At 40.8% G+C, this 19,590-nt stretch overlaps 1 protein-coding gene and 1 long non-coding RNA gene across 3 annotated transcripts; one reads left to right on the top strand and one right to left on the bottom strand.

Annotated features, from left to right (window-relative positions):
* Positions 1 to 5,913: 5,913 nt before the first annotated feature.
* Positions 5,914 to 10,931, bottom strand: LOC114910249 (uncharacterized). Its single transcript, XR_003797567.1, has 3 exons — positions 10,854 to 10,931; positions 6,214 to 6,365; positions 5,914 to 6,105 (listed from the first exon to the last, which is right to left on the bottom strand). It is a non-coding gene; the product is annotated as an uncharacterized LOC114910249 (long non-coding RNA).
* Positions 10,932 to 15,391: 4,460 nt separating this feature from the next.
* LOC108940888 (centromere protein X-like) lies at positions 15,392 to 18,406 on the top strand. 2 transcript variants are annotated; one of them, XM_018763294.2, is made up of 5 exons: positions 15,392 to 15,463; positions 15,634 to 15,685; positions 15,803 to 15,856; positions 15,995 to 16,083; positions 16,525 to 16,735. In XM_018763294.2, the coding sequence occupies exons 1-5, from the start codon at positions 15,428 to 15,430 to the stop codon at positions 16,594 to 16,596; spliced, it is 303 nt and encodes a 100-aa protein (XP_018618810.1). In that variant the 5' UTR covers positions 15,392 to 15,427; the 3' UTR covers positions 16,597 to 16,735. The 2 variants fall into 2 exon arrangements, with proteins under 2 accessions (XP_018618810.1, XP_018618817.1); XM_018763301.2 differs by lacking the exon at positions 16,525 to 16,735 and adding an exon at positions 18,184 to 18,406 and having other exon boundaries at positions 15,397 to 15,463.
* The last annotated feature ends 1,184 nt before the right edge of the window (positions 18,407 to 19,590 follow it).

The raw sequence follows: 19,590 nt of genomic DNA, 5'->3' as shown, positions 1-19,590 counted from the left end.
GGTATCAGAGGGGTGAGGAAACCTGGAGAGCGGTCACAGCCTGGCTACACCACAGCATGCAACAGTACAAGCATCAGGCGGCTCGCCACCGGAGGGTCATCTCTTTTCGTCCTGGCCAGTGGGTATGGCTGTCCACGAAGGACCTGAAGATGTGGCTCCCGTCTCGGAAACTCAGCCCCTGCTTCATAGGCCCATATCAGATCATCCGGCAAGTGAATCCAGTCACTTATCACTTGCGTCTACTCTTGTCTCTCCGGGTCCATCCCTCCTTTCATGTCTCCCTCCTGAAGCCATATCGAGTGTCGCACCTCCAGGTCCCGCAGGCTTCAGAGCCGCCCCCGCCGGTACAGGTGGATTGAGCCCCGGCGTATCAGGTTGAGAAACTCCTGGACTGCCGAAGGCGTTGCGGCCGGCTACAGTACTTGCTTGACTGGGAGGGTTAAGGCCTGGAGGAGCGCAGCTGGGTGCCAGCAAGAGACATCCTAAATCCTGACCTGATCGGGGAGTTTCACGGAGACCACCTGGATCGCCTGGCGCCCCGGCCCCGGGGACATCCGCCTCAGCGGGCAGCAGGGGCCCCCCGTAAAGGGGGGGTACTGTCACGCCTCCGGGAACAAGCGGCTCGGGAACACCTGTAGCTAATTGACACACGGGATAAAAAGAATTCCGAACCACACCACGGAGCGGATTATTACAAATGCCCTCTTGGTTTTGGAGTTTCAGCGGTTTCTTGCCTTGTGTTTACGACTCCTGTTCCAGTTTCCTCACCATTGCCTGTTTCTCGACCACTGAGTTTATCTTTCCCTTGTTGTAATGCTCGTGCCCCGAAGGCCTTCGCCTGTCCCTGACTGTGATCTTGCTTTGCCCTTCGAGCCTCGTGTAAGAATAAAAACCAACCCACAACTGGGTCCTCAACTTGCATGTCTGTCTCCTGTCAGCCCACCGCCATGACACTTCCTCATTCGAATCATACTTTGTAAGTGTATTGTTTCCAGGATGCTGCGGTAATTGGCGAGCATAGGTTTGCTTACCATTGGGCATTCCACTAATTGATGTGATTATGGAAGGTTCTGATTACTCTCTGCAACAAAAGTAATGTGTTATAGAATATTAACCATTTTTTTTCCCCCAAAATGGCAACAATGAATATGAAGGTTTGGATAAATAAATTATAATATGTGATTGAAAACAGTGGATCAAAATTCCTGTGGGACTTCAAGTTCTAGACTGACAAGCAGGTGCTGGCCAACAAGCCAGACATAGTGGTGGTTAACAAGGAGAGGATTGTGATAGATGTAGCAATCCCAGCTGATAGCAATATCAGAAAGAAGGAGCATGAGAAGACTGAGAAGTACCAAGGGCTGAAGGAAGAAATGTAACACATGTTGAAGGTGAAGTCTAGAGTGGTCCCAGTGGTAATAGGAGCACTTGGGGCAGTGCCCCAAACTGGGAGAGTGGCTCCAGCAGATTCCGGAAACAGCATCTGAAATCTCTGTCCAGAAGAGTACAGTCCTAGGAACAGCTAAGATACTGTGCAGACCCCTCAAACTCCAAGCCCTCTAGTAGAGGACCCGAGCCTGAGGAAGACACACGCTCATCACCCCATGTCAGGGTGAGAGGGAGATTTTTATTCCTGAATTCCCTTCTATTAGCCTTATTTATCTTTTGGTGTCAATATCTGAGTCACTCCCACCCCACAGCACTCTGTCCCTTATACCTGCTCCCCTTAACCAAAATATAGTTCAGTTGATCAGTCTTCAAAGTGGTTGGATGGGGTATCATGTGATCCTGGCACTTGTCATTGTCAAACAGGCTTGACTTCCCCAGGTTGCCCCCAGCCCCCTGCTCCTGATCCACCTCCTTTAATATAATTACTTCTAAATGCTCCAGGAGCCTTTGATGGGGGTGAGGGGTGCCATGCTGGCCGCACCTGATGGCAATAGGGGCCACAGGTGGGAGAGGTTAAAGACAAGGGAGAGTAAGACCAATGCTGTTCAAAGCCTCATCACTTTCATTGTGGGATCTGTTTACTTGCATTACTCATTATATACTTTAAATAAAAAACTGATCCCATAAGCACAATGACTGGTGACTGTGAAGACTCTGGGTTGTAGATTTGTTGCGCCTGTGAATTCACAGTCCCGTCTGTGTCGATGGCTCTTTGAAAGACTGGGTTTTTAATTGCTTTGTTTTTCCATCTAAATCTAACTAGGTGCAAGAGGTGGCCTTGGTAAGAGTAGGATGAGCAAGGGGTCAACTGTTGCAGTGGTGGGTGTACAGGGTATTAATAAGAATGAGTCATGATTCACACACACATTTTCAGAACCGCTTGTCCCTTACGGGGTCACGGGGAACCGGAGCCTACCCGGCAACACAGGGCGTAAGGCCAGAGGGGGAAGGGGACACACCCAGGACGGGACGCCAGTCCGCCGCAAGGCACCCCAAGCGGGACTTGAACCCCAGACCCACCGGAGAGCAGGACTGCGGTCCAACCCACTGCGCCACTGCACCCCCTGAATCATGATTCCTAGGAAGAAAAACTAGTAGTGCAAACAAATGGATTCCAAAGGTTGTAGGAATGAATCATACAGCAATGCTTCAAAATATTTTCCTTCTCTTTCATCAGGATTTCCTTGAATTTAACACACATACCTAATCCCTGCTCACTCTCACATACGGCAGTGTCTGCTCAGGACCGTTGCCACAGATGAGCCATGTCTTGGATGCAGGGGTTGCTGGTTTGAATCCCACCTCCTACTGTAACATGTTTAGGACCAAGTAGTATAGTGGTATCTGATTTGTTAATATATTATGTCTCTGCTGATTTCAAGGAGATGGCTCTAACCACCACACTACCTGGTTCCAAAGGTTTCATTAATAAATTACTACTGATTTTCAGAAAACATTATACTGCACTGATAGAAACAGAATCATAGTTGTTGAGTTGTTCTTGTAGCCATCTTAGTTTTATATCTTTATTTTATACTTGTACATTCACTAAGTGGGGGATGCAGTGGTGCAGCAGGTTGGGCTGGGTCCTGCTCTCCAGCAGGTCTGGTGTTCAAGTCCTGCTTGGGGTGCCCTCCAACAGACTAGCATCCCATCCTGGGTGTGTCCCTTCCCTCTCCAACTTTGTGCCCTGTGTTGCCGGCTTAGGCTCCGGTTTGCCACAACCCTGTTTGGGACAAGTGGTTTCAAATTGTGTGTATATTCACTAAGCCATCTTAGTTTTATATTGTAACGACACACCTTTAGGCGGGAAGATTTCCTTAACGTAAATAGTTGCATTGTGGGTAACTTATAAATAACGTGTGCAACCATTGGGGGCACTTTTGGGGAAACTGATGGGGTGACTGTGTTTGCCAGGTGGGGGTAGAGAGAGCCTAGGGATACTAACCAAGCTGGGAAGGCTGACTGGAGATACAGGTTCTGGAGGAAACAGGGTCTTTGGACCAAGAGCATTATTTTCCTGCGTGCTGGTGTTCAATAAAACTTTCGAGATGAACACTACCTCTAACGTCCTTTTTCACCCCGTTCAAACCCACAGTGCTGTATGCCACATATGTACGTACTTTCATTTTTAGGTTTTTATCGCCTCCAAGTGGTTCAAATTGGCAACAATTTAGCAAAAATTATTGGCATATTTGAGCACTGTAGCATGATTTTTAAAAACAATTTAATAATTCAGATACATCATCACAGCCTCTCAGCAGCTTAAATCAATAAATAGTCTTAATATATGACCCTATGTTAAAACAAAACCTCAGTCACTTCTCCACTATTCCTGTTAATTGAATTAAGATGAAAGACTTCTAGATCATTCTGTTTCTGTACATGCTTATTATAAAGATAATATTGACAAATCACCTCAATAGGAGAGCTGCATTTCTTTAATTTCTTTTAATGGATATTTTATGATGATGCAACTTGGGAAAATTATTAATTTCACCTGTTCCTTCCCAGTTCAGCAACCAGTCCTGACATGGGTTTGATTCCCTACTCAGTCTGTGTGTAGTTTGCATGTTCAGCCCATGTGTGTGTGGGTTTCCTTCCGCAGTCCAGATGTGTATTTTAGGTAATGTATGAGCGTTTGTTATTGCTCTGTTGTGTGAAGGGCTGGACTCATGTTAGTACCTCAGTACATTGTATCAAGCCTTCTAAGTCACTGACAGCAAAGGGGCACAATGAGTCCCACAGCACCTGGCTGGTACAAGAGGACATGGGTTTGATCCCTGCTCAGTCTGTGTGGAGTTTGCACGTTTGTCTATCTCTGTGGGTTTCTTTCCACAATTCAAAGACATGCTGTTCAGGCAGAATGGGGATTCTGAAGCCACCTGTAGTGTGTGTGTAAGTGTGTTTCACTGGTATGTGAATTAGTGACCCATTCATTGTAAGTAGTGTACATAGCAGTGTAAGTCATTGTTTAAATGTTATCAAAAATATATCACAAGTTTATTAAAAGTTATGTGTGAAAAAGCCTTTTTTTACATAGAAAGACAATGGCTATAGAACTTTATTTAAAGTAATTTTATTATTACTTTGACATTCAGTCCATAAGAAAGGAAATCATTTCAGGCACATCAAACATAGGAATTACAGGAAACATGCAACACACCAAAATACATAGAGTTCAAAATGTATAAAAAACACAATAATTTAAGAAACAGTCTTGGAATTATTTATTATTTTGTCCAAGGCAACAAAGAGTGTTAGATTTGTACGATACAAAAGTTCATAATAGGTTATAAGATAAAGGTAGTTTTCCTATTCATATTTAATTAAATTCTAAGAAATTGCTGTACTAAACTCATTCTGACTTCAGTCATAAAGTATGCACTGTACAGTTTCTTTACAAACTTTTTAGCCATGTCTTTGTGTTTGTTCTGAATTTGTATATCAACTGACTGATGTACTGACTGATGTACTATTCACATATTTAGTATATAATTTAACAACACCTGCTAAAGAAGAGTAAAATGCCTAATGTAGAAACATTTTATTGACAATTATCAATGCATTATTTACACGTATTCTTAAATGGACAACAAGTAAGTAACCCATACCAGAATCAAATAAATGAAAATTGAAGGTTCCTTGTAAATTCCAGCAGTTTGTTTTGCATTACAGTACCAATACACAGTTAAAATAATGCAGTAAAGACGAATGAAGTGCTAAAATATTCATTATATCATTCAGAATGAAACTGCTGTTCAAGAATCCCCATTAAACCTCAAATGGGGTTTTCCGCAGATTCTGATACAGTCTTTCCTTTCTTTCATGTAGTAATTCCTCAAGAGTTGGTACAGTGGGGTCAAACTCTACTCTGTCATTCACCCAGCTCTCTGCATTCAACAGTTTACTGATGGCCTCACATTCTGCACAATTGCCAGACATCCAGTATGCAGGTGTGTCATTGTTTTCGGGTGGAGGTAAGAATACTACATTTGGAAATATTTTTAAGCATTTCAAACAAGGAGGTTTTGAGTAGTACCGCTGGGTGGGTGTATTAGAGTTATTAGCGGTTCCCTGTGGTAGGTTATTGAGCATATGAAATGCTTCAGAAAACACAGACTTTGGAAGTTGTATTGACTTATTTTCGCTGTCGGCCAAACACACAGCAAATGCCACGTTCCGATTCCATGTCGTAATACAAGCCTGATCAATAAGGATACTTCTTTGGAATCTTCCCTTGCAGGCTACAGACACACCAAAATAGTTCATGGTTGTTTGCTGTGAGTCTGAGAAGTAGCGGTAGCTCACAACAGTTGATGCTAAAGTGAAATCATTTCCACACACTGCGGAAATGACCAGAACATACTAAAAACAGTATATAATACATACGTATATGTGATTTACATTTCATCATTTTTGTTTTGCATGTTTTGTATTTGTTTTTAAAATAGTTCAACATGTTGAAGATGAGCATTCTTTTACCACATCTAGCAGAATTGAGTATGGTGGTCTTGAGGGTAGTTTAGTTCTGTATATCTGAAATGCATCTGGAAATTTCTGTCTTAACTTTAAGGCAAGTTCTTCATTCAGAACATCTTCAGGGTTTATCCTTGGTCTGTTAATTAGGCCAAGGAAGAAAATGCTGTGCAGAATCTGCTCATAAAAGAAAACATGTCACATTTCATGATGGATGATACTTTTTTCTTTTAATACCTGATCTTCTGTAAGGAGTAAGATTTTTGTCATAAATGACAGACAAACCTCTTGCATGTAGCTTGTCCCTGCTGAGATGCAAGCTTTTTATTTTTCATAAGTGACGAAATGAAGTGTAAAGATTTTTCAATGAAAATTTTGCTGCTCTTCACCAGGATGGCTCTGTTCTTTTTCTCTAGAGCCATGAACATTTCCATCTTCTAATGAGAAAAAATACATCATAATTAATGAACTATTCTGTACGCAAAACTCCTATTCACTTCAATTTTAAGGCAACAGCAATATGTTATTTACACCAATAGAAAGAATGAATGATGTGTTTAAAAGAAAACCGTTGCACAGGAGAAGTATTCTTGTAGGAGACTGTACTGCATGTACACAACACCTACTCACCAGTTTATTACATTCATCCTGATTTAAGATTACCAATCTTTGACTAGTCAGGTGAGTAATGCTGTTTTAGTGATTTGAAAAGCTACGTGAAGTTGCCCCCCGACAAACAGCACAAATGAAGAAACCTTATGATCCGTAAGTGCTATGCTTGTGCTGTTTTGTGCCATAAGAATTAGAATTTGTGCCATTGCAATTGTTTATTTATTTTTTCCAGGATTCACATCACTCCAGCCCCCCTACAATGCTGCAGAAACTCAAATTCAGACTTATTCGTTTGTGCTACATTTGTGCCGTTCAAACCGCGGTTCTATCTCTGTTACTTTTGGAGATAATGGAGGTTGTTTACATGGCACATGACTTCACCAGCCCCCCTATAATGCCGCAGACGCTCGAATTCGGACTCATTCGTTGGTGCTAGGTGCATAATGTTAAGCTGAATACCGGTTATCAATATTTCCATTTTCAGGAGCTCTGGCAATCAAAAATATGTAAATTTCTAAACCAGTGTACAGTAGCTAATGGAGGTTTAAACTGACCAAATAATGACTGCCACAACTGCTGATGTACCGGTCAACAAAATAATACATGGTGAGAGACAGAGACAGATACACAGTGACACTTAACAGAATAGAAACTTTAAATGCATTAATGAGTGCCCCATTGAAAATAGTGTATCTAGCAGTGTAAGTCACCTTGGTGAATAAGGTGAATAAGAGTGATAACACTGCGTAGAGTTCATTGGAAGTCGCTTTGGAGAAAAGTATCTGCTAAATAAATAAATGTAAATGTAAATAATTAAATGAATTAATAAATCTTGTAAAATTACAATAAAATTGAATGAATTCCTACCATAACCTTTCTAGTTACCAATCTAAATATCATTGAGCCTTAAGCATAGGCTATGGAGTAAATTTTCACCTCTTTCAATTTATAAACTGGGAACTGGTCTTGAGTAATGCTCAAGTATCCCACAACATGCAGTCTAAAAGTTGTATGACAACATTCTGTGGCTCAAAAGGATCTAAAGCACTTGTCATATTATCATGTGACCATTTTCCAAAATGTCCACTTACAGTTTTGCTCCACTCTTACATTGTCCCACATTGATTCTAAGTTATTTCATTTAACAGAATTTGACATCCTGTTGCAAGCATTATCCAATTTTTTTCTTTCAACGCGCTCTCTGAAAGGGAAGGTTAAATAAACAGAGCCCCAAAAGAAAACCAACAATGAGCATGCATTCAAAGATGATTGTCAGGAATGCATCTAAATCTATTCTGTCTGCCTGATCTGTTGCTAGCCATACCAGGTCAGCTTCACAGACAGTCTTGCTAGCTTGGATGAGAGGGATGAGAGGCAAGACAAGAAATTAACAGCCACATCCTATCTGGTTAGAAGAATATGCAAGCTAAGCAAAGCTGTGTGAATATGAAATTTGCAAAGTTGTATGATCTCAGTTTCGAGCTAATAAAACACTCCTTCTCTGTTGCGGCCATGTAAATAAAATTCTTAGATTTAAATAATCTTGTGCACAGTTTTTAAAATTACATTGCCGCACTGCATTAGAGAAGATGGACAAAGCACAAGCTACATCAGTAGATGATCTGGAGTGAAGCTGAGTTGGACCAAACTAAACAAAGTATTGCATTATGGGTGACATGGTGGCACAGTGAGTGGTGTTGGCATCTTACAGCCCCTGGGTGATGCGAGAGGACATGGGTTTGATCCCCGCTCAGTCTGTGCGGAGTTTGCATGTTCTCCCCATGTCGGCGTGGGTTTCCTCCCACGGTCCAAAGACATGTTGTTCAAGTGGATTGGTGACCCATAGTGTGAGTGACAGAGAAAGTGTGTTCCACTGATGTATGGATGAGTGACCCATTGTAAGTAGTGTATCTAGCAGTGTAAGTCACCTTAGTGAATAATGTGTGTGGGCTGATAATACTACATCGAGTGCATTGGAAGTTGCTTTGGAGAAAAGTGTCTGCTAAATAAATAAATGTATAAAACTGTAATATTTGACAATTGTGGCCTGCCTGAGAATGCTAAACAGGAAATTTTTCTTAAGCAATATTTTCAAGATGAACTGCATTCCTGGGTGAGACTGCTGGCTGATTCATCTGCTGTTGAGATACATTTTGTCTACCCACTCCTTTGCCATGCTCCCTGCCCATCCAAGGAGTATTCTAGTATGATTCTTAGGTCTATCTGACAAAGAAAACATCAAAAAAGCTGCAGTGAAGATTCTTTCCTGTTTCTTCTTCATTCTTTAAAGATTCTTTTCTGTGATTTTATCCCAATCTGCCAGCTAAAATCAGGCAGAGAAGACGTGAATTCTGAGACCACCAGAGCTTTTAAGGAACCCAACTGGGGTGTCTACACGAAGGGAAGACCCCCCAGTTTGATGACCTGCTGTCTGCCAATGTGTTCCTGGCTATCTGAAGGACTGAGATTGGATCATTCAAATACTTGAAAGAACCATTTTTTTCTGTTCTGTTCTTATTTTGGCTTTTGTTTCTTCTCTGGTTTCTTGTTTTAAACCCATGTTGGTCCAGTAAGTAGCGCTGCCACCTCACAGCACCTTGGTGGTACAAGAGAATTGGGTTTAATCCCTGCTCAGTCTATGTGGAGTTGGCATGTTTCCTCATGTTTCTGTGGGTTTTTTCTGTGTATTCCAGTTTCCTCCCATAGTCCAAAGACATGCATTTCAGGTGAATTGGTGACTTCAAATTGCCCCCAGTTCCAGCGACCGGTTAGACAGTGTTGCTCCCAAGCCTGGGTAAATGATGAGGGTTGATGTCAGGACAGAAAATCTCTGCACCAATCATACCTCCAAATACTGTGGCATTTGGAGGTAAAATGACCAAAACGGTTCTCTTGGACAAGGGTGCTGTAAAACTGAATAGTAATAGTTTCTGATTTCTAGTTTTATATTGTTCTTTTAACGGGTTTGGGGAATTTACTCTTTGTATTTTACCTGTAGTGGGCTCTTGGAGGTGGAGGTGCATGAGTTAAGGAGGTTCTCTTCCTGTGTGGCACTCGTAAATAAGGCGTTGGTTGACAGATTGCGAAAGAAAGGGTGAGGAGGCTGACACACTCTGTCACATTTATGTTCACGCTCATTCTGATTTTGGCCTCTCTTTCGCCATCACTGGGTTACTTGTTTTGATAATAGAACAGACTATTACTGGGATTATATTTTGTTTCAGTGTTTTATGATTAAATTATTCCAGTTTCCTTTTAAGATCACTATCTCAGATGTTAACATAATTAAAAGTAGGAGGGTTTCAACATGATCGAATACTCTTAAATGGAGCAAGTCTTCTCAGTGAAAGATCTAAAACTTGTTGGGAATTGTTATTCTCTTTACTTTTATTCATTTAGTAATAATGTTCTGTGTTGTGATCTACTGAATATTCTCCTGTAAAACAGTACTGTATTTGCATGACGCAAGGGATGAATTTTCTTCTACTGGGATAATTAACAAATAATTTCCATTATGATTTAAACTAAGGCCGGACTCCTTTGGATAGCACAGTTTTTGTCCTTGTGTTATGTAGGCCTATGCTATGTTGCTTTTGTAAAGTTTTTTTTTTTAAAAAAAAAAGGTCTAAAGATCCTCCTTCTTCTGTACTGGCCGCTTAGAATAATGGCTGTCCACCTCTCAAAAGAAAAACATCACATTCAATTTTTTTGTTACACCCCTGCCTGCTGTAACGATCCGGCTAAGCTAATGAGTTAGCCCAGATCCTCACGTGGATTCCAGAAAGGCGTAAAATTATATAAATCCAGATGGACACGGACAAAAGGAAGCTCTTCTTTTTAATATCTTGTGGGCAACTATGGATGACATATTTCACACAGCTGTCCTTACAATAAAATAAACAACATTAAAGTAATCTCCAACACGTGCGAGGCATAAAAGGTGTACACGGCCAAGTATATCAGCCTGCGCGCCCGGGAGCGAGCATCGAGGGGGCGGAGCAACCCCTTAGTCTCCACCATGATACGTCATCATTACACTGCGCTCAATTTTAGATATGAATTCACATGGGTGGATATACTAACTGAGGAGCAAGCAATAACATGTTGAACTGTAAATTAGTTATTAGTATGTTGCTAAACCGCCATAAAAACACAGCAACGAAGACAAGCACACACATTATTATATATAATTTATGATATTTCAAAAAGGGTTTAAGAAAACTGACCAAATCACGAGAGTCGAGCGATAGTCTAGTTTATTAACGTGGCACGAAAATGTTGGTTTTCAGAAAATATTTTAAAAATAAATGTACCTTCACAGATGGGCGTACCCATCCTCGGTGCTGCGCGCTCATGGTAGTTCCTTCTTCCGCGCTTCAGTCTTTGCTGGTTTTCTTCACGGAAGCTGAACTTCAGCTGAAACGAAACTGAAAGGCGTGAAGAGCGCGGCCAGCGGGCCGTCCGTATCTCTCCACATCGTCCCGCCTGTCACATGTTTCACCGCCACTGATACAGGAACATTATAAAAAGTACACAAAATTCAAATGCATTAAAAGTCTTATGAAAACTTTTAATAATAGTTAATAGTTAATAAAACTTAGAACTTAACTTAAAAACTTAAATAGTTGATAGTAGTTAATAAAACTTTAATAAAACTTTTTATTGTTTAATAAAAGAATGAAAAGGCAAGGGGGATCTTTTTGTTTATAGCTCGAGTGGATTTCATATTACACTCTGCTTTTTATTTCACTGGGTCGCGGGTTCTACTTCTTTTGATAATATAGTGCAATAATGGGGTTAGATTCTTGTTTAATTGTAAAATTAGTTTTCGTTTCCATTTAAAATTACGACACGAAATGTTGATATAATTAAAAGTAAGAGGAGTTTAATATGTTAAAATATTCCTAAAACAAACATCAGACTGCTTAAAGATACATTTAAAAATTATAACAAGCATTATTTTTATTTCCATTAACTTAGTTTGTTAATGCAGAACTAATATTTTGTTGCGGGCCATACCTATTAAAAAGAAAGAAAGGCGAATAGTGAATATACTCCCTCTTGGATGTGAAATAAACTATTAATTGAATGCATCATAAGGGAAAGGAAATAATAACTACAGTTACGGCCTAAAAGGTCATTAAAAAAACTCATAAATGACATATAATCCATGGGGACCGTCTATTTCTGGTTACAGCAAACGGAGAAAAAAAAAACAATTTTAAAGATATATGTGATTAGATAGTGAAATAATGGCATAGAATTTAATAGAGCACAAAAATAAAATTATTAAAAATGTACAGCATGAATAGGGGGTGCGGTGGCGCAGTGGGTTGGACCACAGTCCTGCTCTCTGGTGGGTCTGGGGTTCAAGTCCTGCTGGGGGTGCCCTGTGACGGATTGGCGTCCCGTCCTGGGTGTGTTCCCTCCCCCTCCGGCCTTACGCCCTGTGTTACCAGGTAGGCTCCGGTTCCCCGCGACCCCGTATGGGACAAGCGGTTCTGAAAATGTGTGTGTGTGTGTGTACAGCATGATGATGAGAGGTTGAAATTGTAGATATTCAAGGAAAAGGACTGGACAGGTCTGTTCAATTCAATTTATTTTTGTAGAACACTCTTCTCAAGCAGTGACACAGAGCACTTGAACACAAGTGTAAGGCAAAAAAAAAAACAATAATTGTCTGTTAAACTGTACAACTGAGTAAAGTATAGATTATAATAGGGCATAACATAATAATCTAAACTGAATATCTGCATTCACCTAAAGCAAATTTAATGCAAAGAAATCCCACCCATTAGACAGTATCTGGGATACTCTGTCACAAATGTGCTTACCCAAGTTAAACACTTTACCAATGATAGCACATGATTTGCACGCAAACTTCTCAACACAGGTGGAGGAAATACATGCGCACACTAGCGGCTCAAAAACCAAAACTCAAAGGGACAAAGCACTTGAAATCACTGTGCTTGACTGAGACGTTACAGACACTCAAAAGCAGCTTCAGCCCAGCACATCATACCACATGCAACTGCGAGTTCACAAAAAACAGCAGAACATGCATACACTGTACACACATCAAGTATAGACCGTGGCCAAGTATGCAGACTTCACTCAGTTCCCTGCTCACAAAGAACACAAAACCAATTGATCATACCAAGAGTTCACTGCATTTGGATCCATTTCTCACATTTCTCTCAGTTACTATTATTCTTCATACAATGAGGTCTCACTTTTGTGTGCTGAGCTTTGAACATGTAGTGAAGAGCGATGGTCCCTTCAAGCTGATATACCTGAAAAAGGGAAATAATATTTAAATGTATAAATGTTATTTTTATGTAATTGTCTATCACATATGTCAATATTACAGGGGAATACAAAGTCACCACCCCCTATAAAAAATTCAGCTTTTGTTTCCTTAAAGCCCGAAAAAAGTAAAATCTAACTTTGAGTTTTATTTACAGATTGTACTGTGCAGCATAAAGCTGAGGAAAAGGCTTTTTATTAAAGTACAATGACAGGGTTGGATAAGGGAACACCCCACTGAGTTTAAATAGCTGGTGGGAGTAATTTTTTGCTTAAATTACAGCCTTGAGTCTGTTTGATATACCTCTACCAACATTGCACACCTAGAAAGGAAGATTTGCCCATTTACTTCTTACAGAAGTGTACAAGCTGAAACTGCATGGTGGCTGTTGATGGACTGCCCCTTTCAAATCATTCCAAAGATTATGAAGGGATTAAGTTGGAGCTACGTGTAGATCACTGAGGGTCAGTTCCTCTTCCTGTCCTTCACCCACTGAACAGTTGCTTTTGTGGTGCTCTTTGAACAAATGTCATCTTGAAAGGTAAACAATCTCATTTCAACGTGGCTTAGGGCTGCGATCAGTTAAATGCAGTATGTTATTAAGTTTTTAGTTTTTTTGTCAGACAGCATTGCTATCTGTATCTTATGGAACACTGAGCTCTGTGAGGATTCCTGTTACAGATGAGTTTAGACAAGGTAATGCCATGTGATCACCTGCAATGCTGCTTACCTGCTTCTCCTGGTGAAACTCACCTAACAGTGCATTTTATCCACTGCTGAATGCCCCTAGGCTGATCTCTCAGACTGCAGAGAAAGCCAGAATTTGACATTCTCTTCCATTCAGGAGCTCATATGGCCAGACTCTCATTTGATAAATATACCTCATCAGTGTTGGTGTTTTGCTCAGGACTTCCACAGCAGGTCCATGTGTGCGCTGGTGTTTGTTCCCATCACACACACATACACACACACTTATTCAGCAGAAACTTTTTCTCCAAAGAAACTTCCAATGAACTCTATGTAGTGTTATCAACCCACACACCTTATTTACCAAGGTAACTTACACTGCTAGATACGCTACTTACACTGGGTCACTCATCCATACATCAGTGGAACACACTCTTTATGTCACTCATACACTATGGGTGAACCTGAACAGCGTGTCTTCAGACTGTGGGAGGAAAACGGCGCACCTGGAGGAAACCCACCCAGACACGGGGAGAACATGTAAACTCTACACATACCGAGCAGGGATTGAACCCATGTCCTCTCACACCACCCAGGTGCTATGAGACACTATTTAAAATTAACACTGAAGTTCAGCATTCTTGAGTTCATTGGAAGTTGCTTAGAGAAAAGCATCTGCTAAATAAATAAATGTAAATGTAATTGTCTGCCTGGTTCAGTCCTTCCTGAAGACTGCGTGGGCCTGTGGAAAGGTCGAGGAACTGGCTGTGGTCTGCGGCACTTGTCCTTTCCAGCAGGTGTCCTTCTAAACCTGTCTCGTGCCTCAACTCCAAGGCATCAGTCCAGGATTTGTTGTCTTAGTCCTACTACTTTGGTGCTTCCACAAAATGCCAAACAACCACCCGCTGATCCCAAAACTAGTAACACTCAGAATTCTTGTATAAATTTTAATGAGCTATACATTTTGTGGAGGTGCCTTTCGTGAGCGGTGGTTCTTTGTCTGGGTCCATGTCCCTGACCAAAAACCCCCTCCATCCAATTTCAATAACCGCTGGTGCTGAGCAGGGTTGCGGTGATCTGGAGCCTATCCTGGAAGCATAAGGCTGAGGGGGAGAGGTAGCCACACGTGCATGCACACACTCACTCACGGATATATTATCTGCATATTTTACCAAAATGGACAGAATCAATAAATGAATATTTAGGCTAGAGGTGGCACGGTGGCACAGCGAGTAGTGCTGCTGTCTCACAGTGCCTGGGTATTGTGAGAGGGCATGGGTTTGATCATTGCTCACTCTCTGTGGAGTTTGCATGTTCTCTTTGTGTCTGCATCAGTGTGCTCCTGTTTCCTCCCACAGTCCGAAGACATGCTGTTCAGGTCCCCCATAGTGTGTGAGTGACATCGAGAGTGTGTCCCACTGATGTATGGTTGAGTGACCCATTATAAGTAGTGTATCTAGCAGTGTAAGTCACCTTGGTGAATAAGGTGTGTAGAGTGATAACACTACATAGAGTTCATTAGAAGTTGCTTTAGTGTCTGCTAAATAAGTAAATGTAGTCTAGAAGGAAAAACATATTTTGTAATATCTTAGAAATTACAATGAATGACAGAATCAAATATGTACACAGATTTCTTATTAAAAACATAAGTATTTTCTTCTGCATAAATAAATGTAACTTTGGAAATATGATTTGACAGTGCAATGCAGAGTATATATACATAATTACGCCTTCCTCCGGCTTAAACATTTCTACGAACCGACACGACTAGATTTTTAAAAGTATTCTGTTAGTCCTCTCTTACTTCCGGTCGGTTGAGAAAACACCGGAACGTGCGCGTGCCCATTCCATCCAATCACCGCACAGCGCGCGTTTGCTGAACGACTCAGAAGAATGGAGGAAAGGACGACTGAAGTTGTTTTTAAAAAGGTGATAGAAACATTCAACTTAGTGCAATTTCCTCGTTAGAAAAATTTAAAATAAACTGTCGTCCCGCTTTTTTTTAAAAAAAAACTGGTTACATTGTTGAATTTAAGTTTTGTGTCAGCAGCTCGACGTATTTTTAACTAGTTAATATATTCGCTGCTTATTATTCTCAGGAGACTGTCGGCAAACTACTGTCACTCTTTTTCAAGGATGAAAAAACTAAAGGTGAATGACTTCGCGAACCCCATTGTTTTTAGCCTTTTAAATGAAAAGGTGCGTAGTAAGTGGCAAATTACTGAAAAATAATATTAGACGTCGCTAAACTCATGTTCTCTTTTATAGTCAGTGGTGACGCTGTCATCCTAATGGCCGAGATGTTGAAGATCTTTGTGGAAGGTGAGTGCGGATTCTCAGGACATGATCGGTGGGACGGCAGACCCACAGGATCTTCTCCTGGCTGTGGCGTCTGGGACGGTGCCGCGTGCCTCCCGAGGTCACGTGGTGCTAATAACTTCATCATGTGTCGTTGTCCAGAAGCAGCCCGGAGGTCTCAGAAGCAGGCGGCTGCGGAGGATTGTGACGTTGTGGACATTGAGCACTTTGAAAAGATCCTGCCCCAACTGGTGAGCACTCACAGCACCATTCCTGTGACTGAATTTCATTCTAGGAGTCTCTTCACTTTCTTCATTCCATAACCATATGTCTTATGTTTCCCCAGTATAATTCAAATTTCAAGATTTCAAGTACCCTGCTTTCACATTTTCTGCCAGTTCCGAACATACAAATAGCTGCTGATTTAAATGCTTTAAAAAAATGAGGGATGTAAATTATATACAGGTGTGGTCTTTGACAAACGGAATTGTCATGCTATCATGTTTATATATTTTTAAAAAAAATGTAAGGTCTTACAAAAGCTCTGCTCAGACACAGTTGCTTATGTTGACTGTTGTGGCTTGCAGAAGAGATCTCAGGCTTTGAAACAGGATTTATTGCCGGTGTACATTAGGCAGGAGTATCAGTAACTTAGACTGCTGTGATAGGACAAAACTTGATTATCCATGCAGCAAAAATTCACACGCAACGGCTCAAGACGGCACACAACAGACATGACACGTAACAAATTACGACAAAAATAACAGCTTGCTGATGTTCTACAAGGGACAGTGAGCATGGAGATATTTGTATAGAAGTTGCAAAGAAGAATATGAGGAACAGCTGTGGACAAAAGTAGAAAATCATCATCTGATGTGTCTGTCTCTTTGAATTTCAAAATCAGTGCACCACAGAATCGTTTGATTGTAAATGTTTCTTTATTTAAGGAAGCAGTATGTACTTTAACCAAGAACAGTCTGCCAACAGCCTCATACAGGTGGATGCTGGGTTGCAGACCGTAAACCCTTTATTACACATAAAAATGCACTTTTGTCATTAACATGATGCAGTGAATACAATCTGTGGTCAGCAGAGCAGTGTAATGTGTGAGTGTTCCTTCACTTTGCCGTCAACAAGTAGAGGAGCACATCTGACACATACTATAAGAGGTCTGCAGGCCAAAATGTTTATTTTCCGCAATCAAGGGACATGGAGTCTTTCTTACTTCGAGGGGTAGATTTTATGTGTGTGCTTTTGGTCCTCTTAAGTCCCTGAGTGGGAGAGGTCAGTGGCAATAATTACGAAGGAATTCTGAGTGGTTACGTTCATTCTGCGGTGACGTATTTCTGTTGTCCTGGATGGGTGGAGGTGTCGAGTTGCATCCAACTAATAAGTGCATTTGTGGATTCCAAGGCAAGGAAAGAACGGAAGTGATTTTTCCGGGGTCTTCCATGCATACCTGGAGATGCAAACACAGGGATGAACATAGAAACATCCTTATATTACATGTTCTACACACTTGCAGAATATGTGCCATAGTACACAGAAACTGTTCTTGTAGCTTGTGGTGATCCAAAGTCCTGACACTTTGTCAGATTGTCATTTATTTTGTAAGTTACCTCTGCATAAAGCTTTATTTTTACCCATCTACCCATGAGGTACAAATATTACTGTCTACAGCTGAAAAGAAATGTAAGGCATCTACAGTTGACCCTTGAACAACATGGGTTTGAACTGCGTAGGTCCACTTATACACGGATATTTTTCAATAAATATACTGGAAAATTTTTTTGGAGATTAGCTACAATTTTAAAAAAAACTTCCAGACGAACCGCATGGCCTAGAAATAATTAGGTATGTCATGAATGTATAAAATATGTAGATACTAGTCTATTTTATCATTTACTACCATAAATATACACGTAATACGTATAACATCTACAGCGTATTGTATCATATGACATGATTGATGTAGGTACTGACAGACAGAAGATTAGTCTTGTAAACAGATGACATAAATTTACGGTATCGATAAATACAGTAGGGTACTGTAAAAGTATTTTCCCTTATGATTTTCTTAGCCTTTCTTTTCTCTAGCCTACTTTATTGTAAGAATACAGTATATAATACATATAACATACAAAATATATGTTAATCAACTGTTTATGTTCTCGGTAAGGCTTCCAGTCAACACTAGGCTATTAGTAGTTAAGTCTTTGGAGTCAGAAGTTATACCTGGATTTTCGACTACGTGGGGGGGTCAGCACCCCTCACCCCCGTGTTGTTCCAGGGTCAACTGTACTTTTTATTTCAAGATCAACATGTCACTTTTTTTGTGTTCCTCTTCACAGCTCCTGGATTTCTGATAGTTTTTGGCTGTCCAAGAAAAGTTTACTTTTGATATTACTAAGGTCTAAATACAGTGTGCTCTACATTGCTGTTCATAGTTTATACTTCTGCAATAAATGTTGAACATTTTCTGCACTTGAGTGAATGTTCAAGGGGTTCAGTGGTGATAAATATGGGAAAAGCCAAAGTGTTTGTATGTAAGTATCCCTCAGCATGCGCTTCAAAATGGGCTCTCAGTTGTGATGTTTCGAGGGTTTTTTTGGGTATATTTATTTTAAATAAATGATTTGGCAAACCTGTTGCCTGCTGAATTTTTGTATGTGTCCAGTTTTTTTTAAAGAATACGTAAGTTCTTTGTGTTACAAACATTTGAGTAAAATGACAAATTAGGAAAAAAATTGGAGCTGCCTTTCTTTGTTCCACATGTTTCTGCAGTGCTTAAGTATTTTCCAACTGGTGTCTGGTGTTCCTGAGTGTAGCTGATCAATAACAAGATGAGACACGTTGAACGTGCTTGTGAAATGTATCAATGAGCAGTTGCTCCTCCACAGGGGTTAGTGAAATGTGTATTTTTACAAACTGCTACATAGAGCTGCTTAGTTTGAATGTAACTTGAAGTTAGTGTTTACAAGAAAACTATTACAAAGTATTCTTCTTTAATATAAGAATATTAAAGATTTTTACCAAGCCTTAGCCATAAATGAATAACAGGATAATGCGTTTCATTAAACTTTTATTATTCTGTAGTTGAAAGTGGCCTGAAGCTGACAAACTTCAGAAGTGTTAATAGGATTTTTGTGCCTTGTTTTTTTTTTTTTTTTTTTTTAAAAAAAAGAAAAAACTGCAAAGAGCTAAGATGAAAAAAAGATCTGGGTATTTTACTTTTTTAAAACATTCTTGGAGAAGGCCTATGATCGTGTTCCCGGGAAATTCTGTGGGAGGTGCTTCGGGAGTATGGGGTACCGGGGCCACTACTGCGGGCCATTCGGTCCTTGTACATACGGAGCGAAAGCTGCGTCCGCATACTCGGCATTAAGTCAGGCCTGTTCACTGTGGGTGTTGGACTCCGCCAAGGTTGCGCCTTGTCTCCACTCCTGTTTGTGGTTTTCATGGACAGGATATCAAGGCGCAGTCGAGGTCAGGAGGGCATTCTGTGTGGGAATCGGAAGGTGACGTCTCTGCTTTTTGCAGATGATGATGTCCTTTTGGCACCATCACATGGCTGCCTCCAGCACGCACTGGAGCTGTTCGCAGCTGAGAGTGAAGCGGTGAGGATGAGGATCGGCACCTCAAAGTCTGAGTCCATGGTTCTCTCACGGAAAAGGATGGTATGCCCCCTCCAGGTAAGGGGAGAGTTTCTGCCCCAGGTGGAGGAGTTCAAGTATCCTGGGGTCTTGTTCACGAGTGAG

The sequence above is a fragment of the Scleropages formosus genome, chromosome 3 (assembly GCF_900964775.1).
Source record: "Scleropages formosus chromosome 3, fSclFor1.1, whole genome shotgun sequence".
In the NCBI taxonomy this organism is placed as follows: Eukaryota; Metazoa; Chordata; class Actinopteri; order Osteoglossiformes; family Osteoglossidae; genus Scleropages; species Scleropages formosus.
The sequence above is the reverse complement of the archived record's forward strand: the minus strand, read 5'-3'. Positions and strand labels throughout refer to the sequence as shown.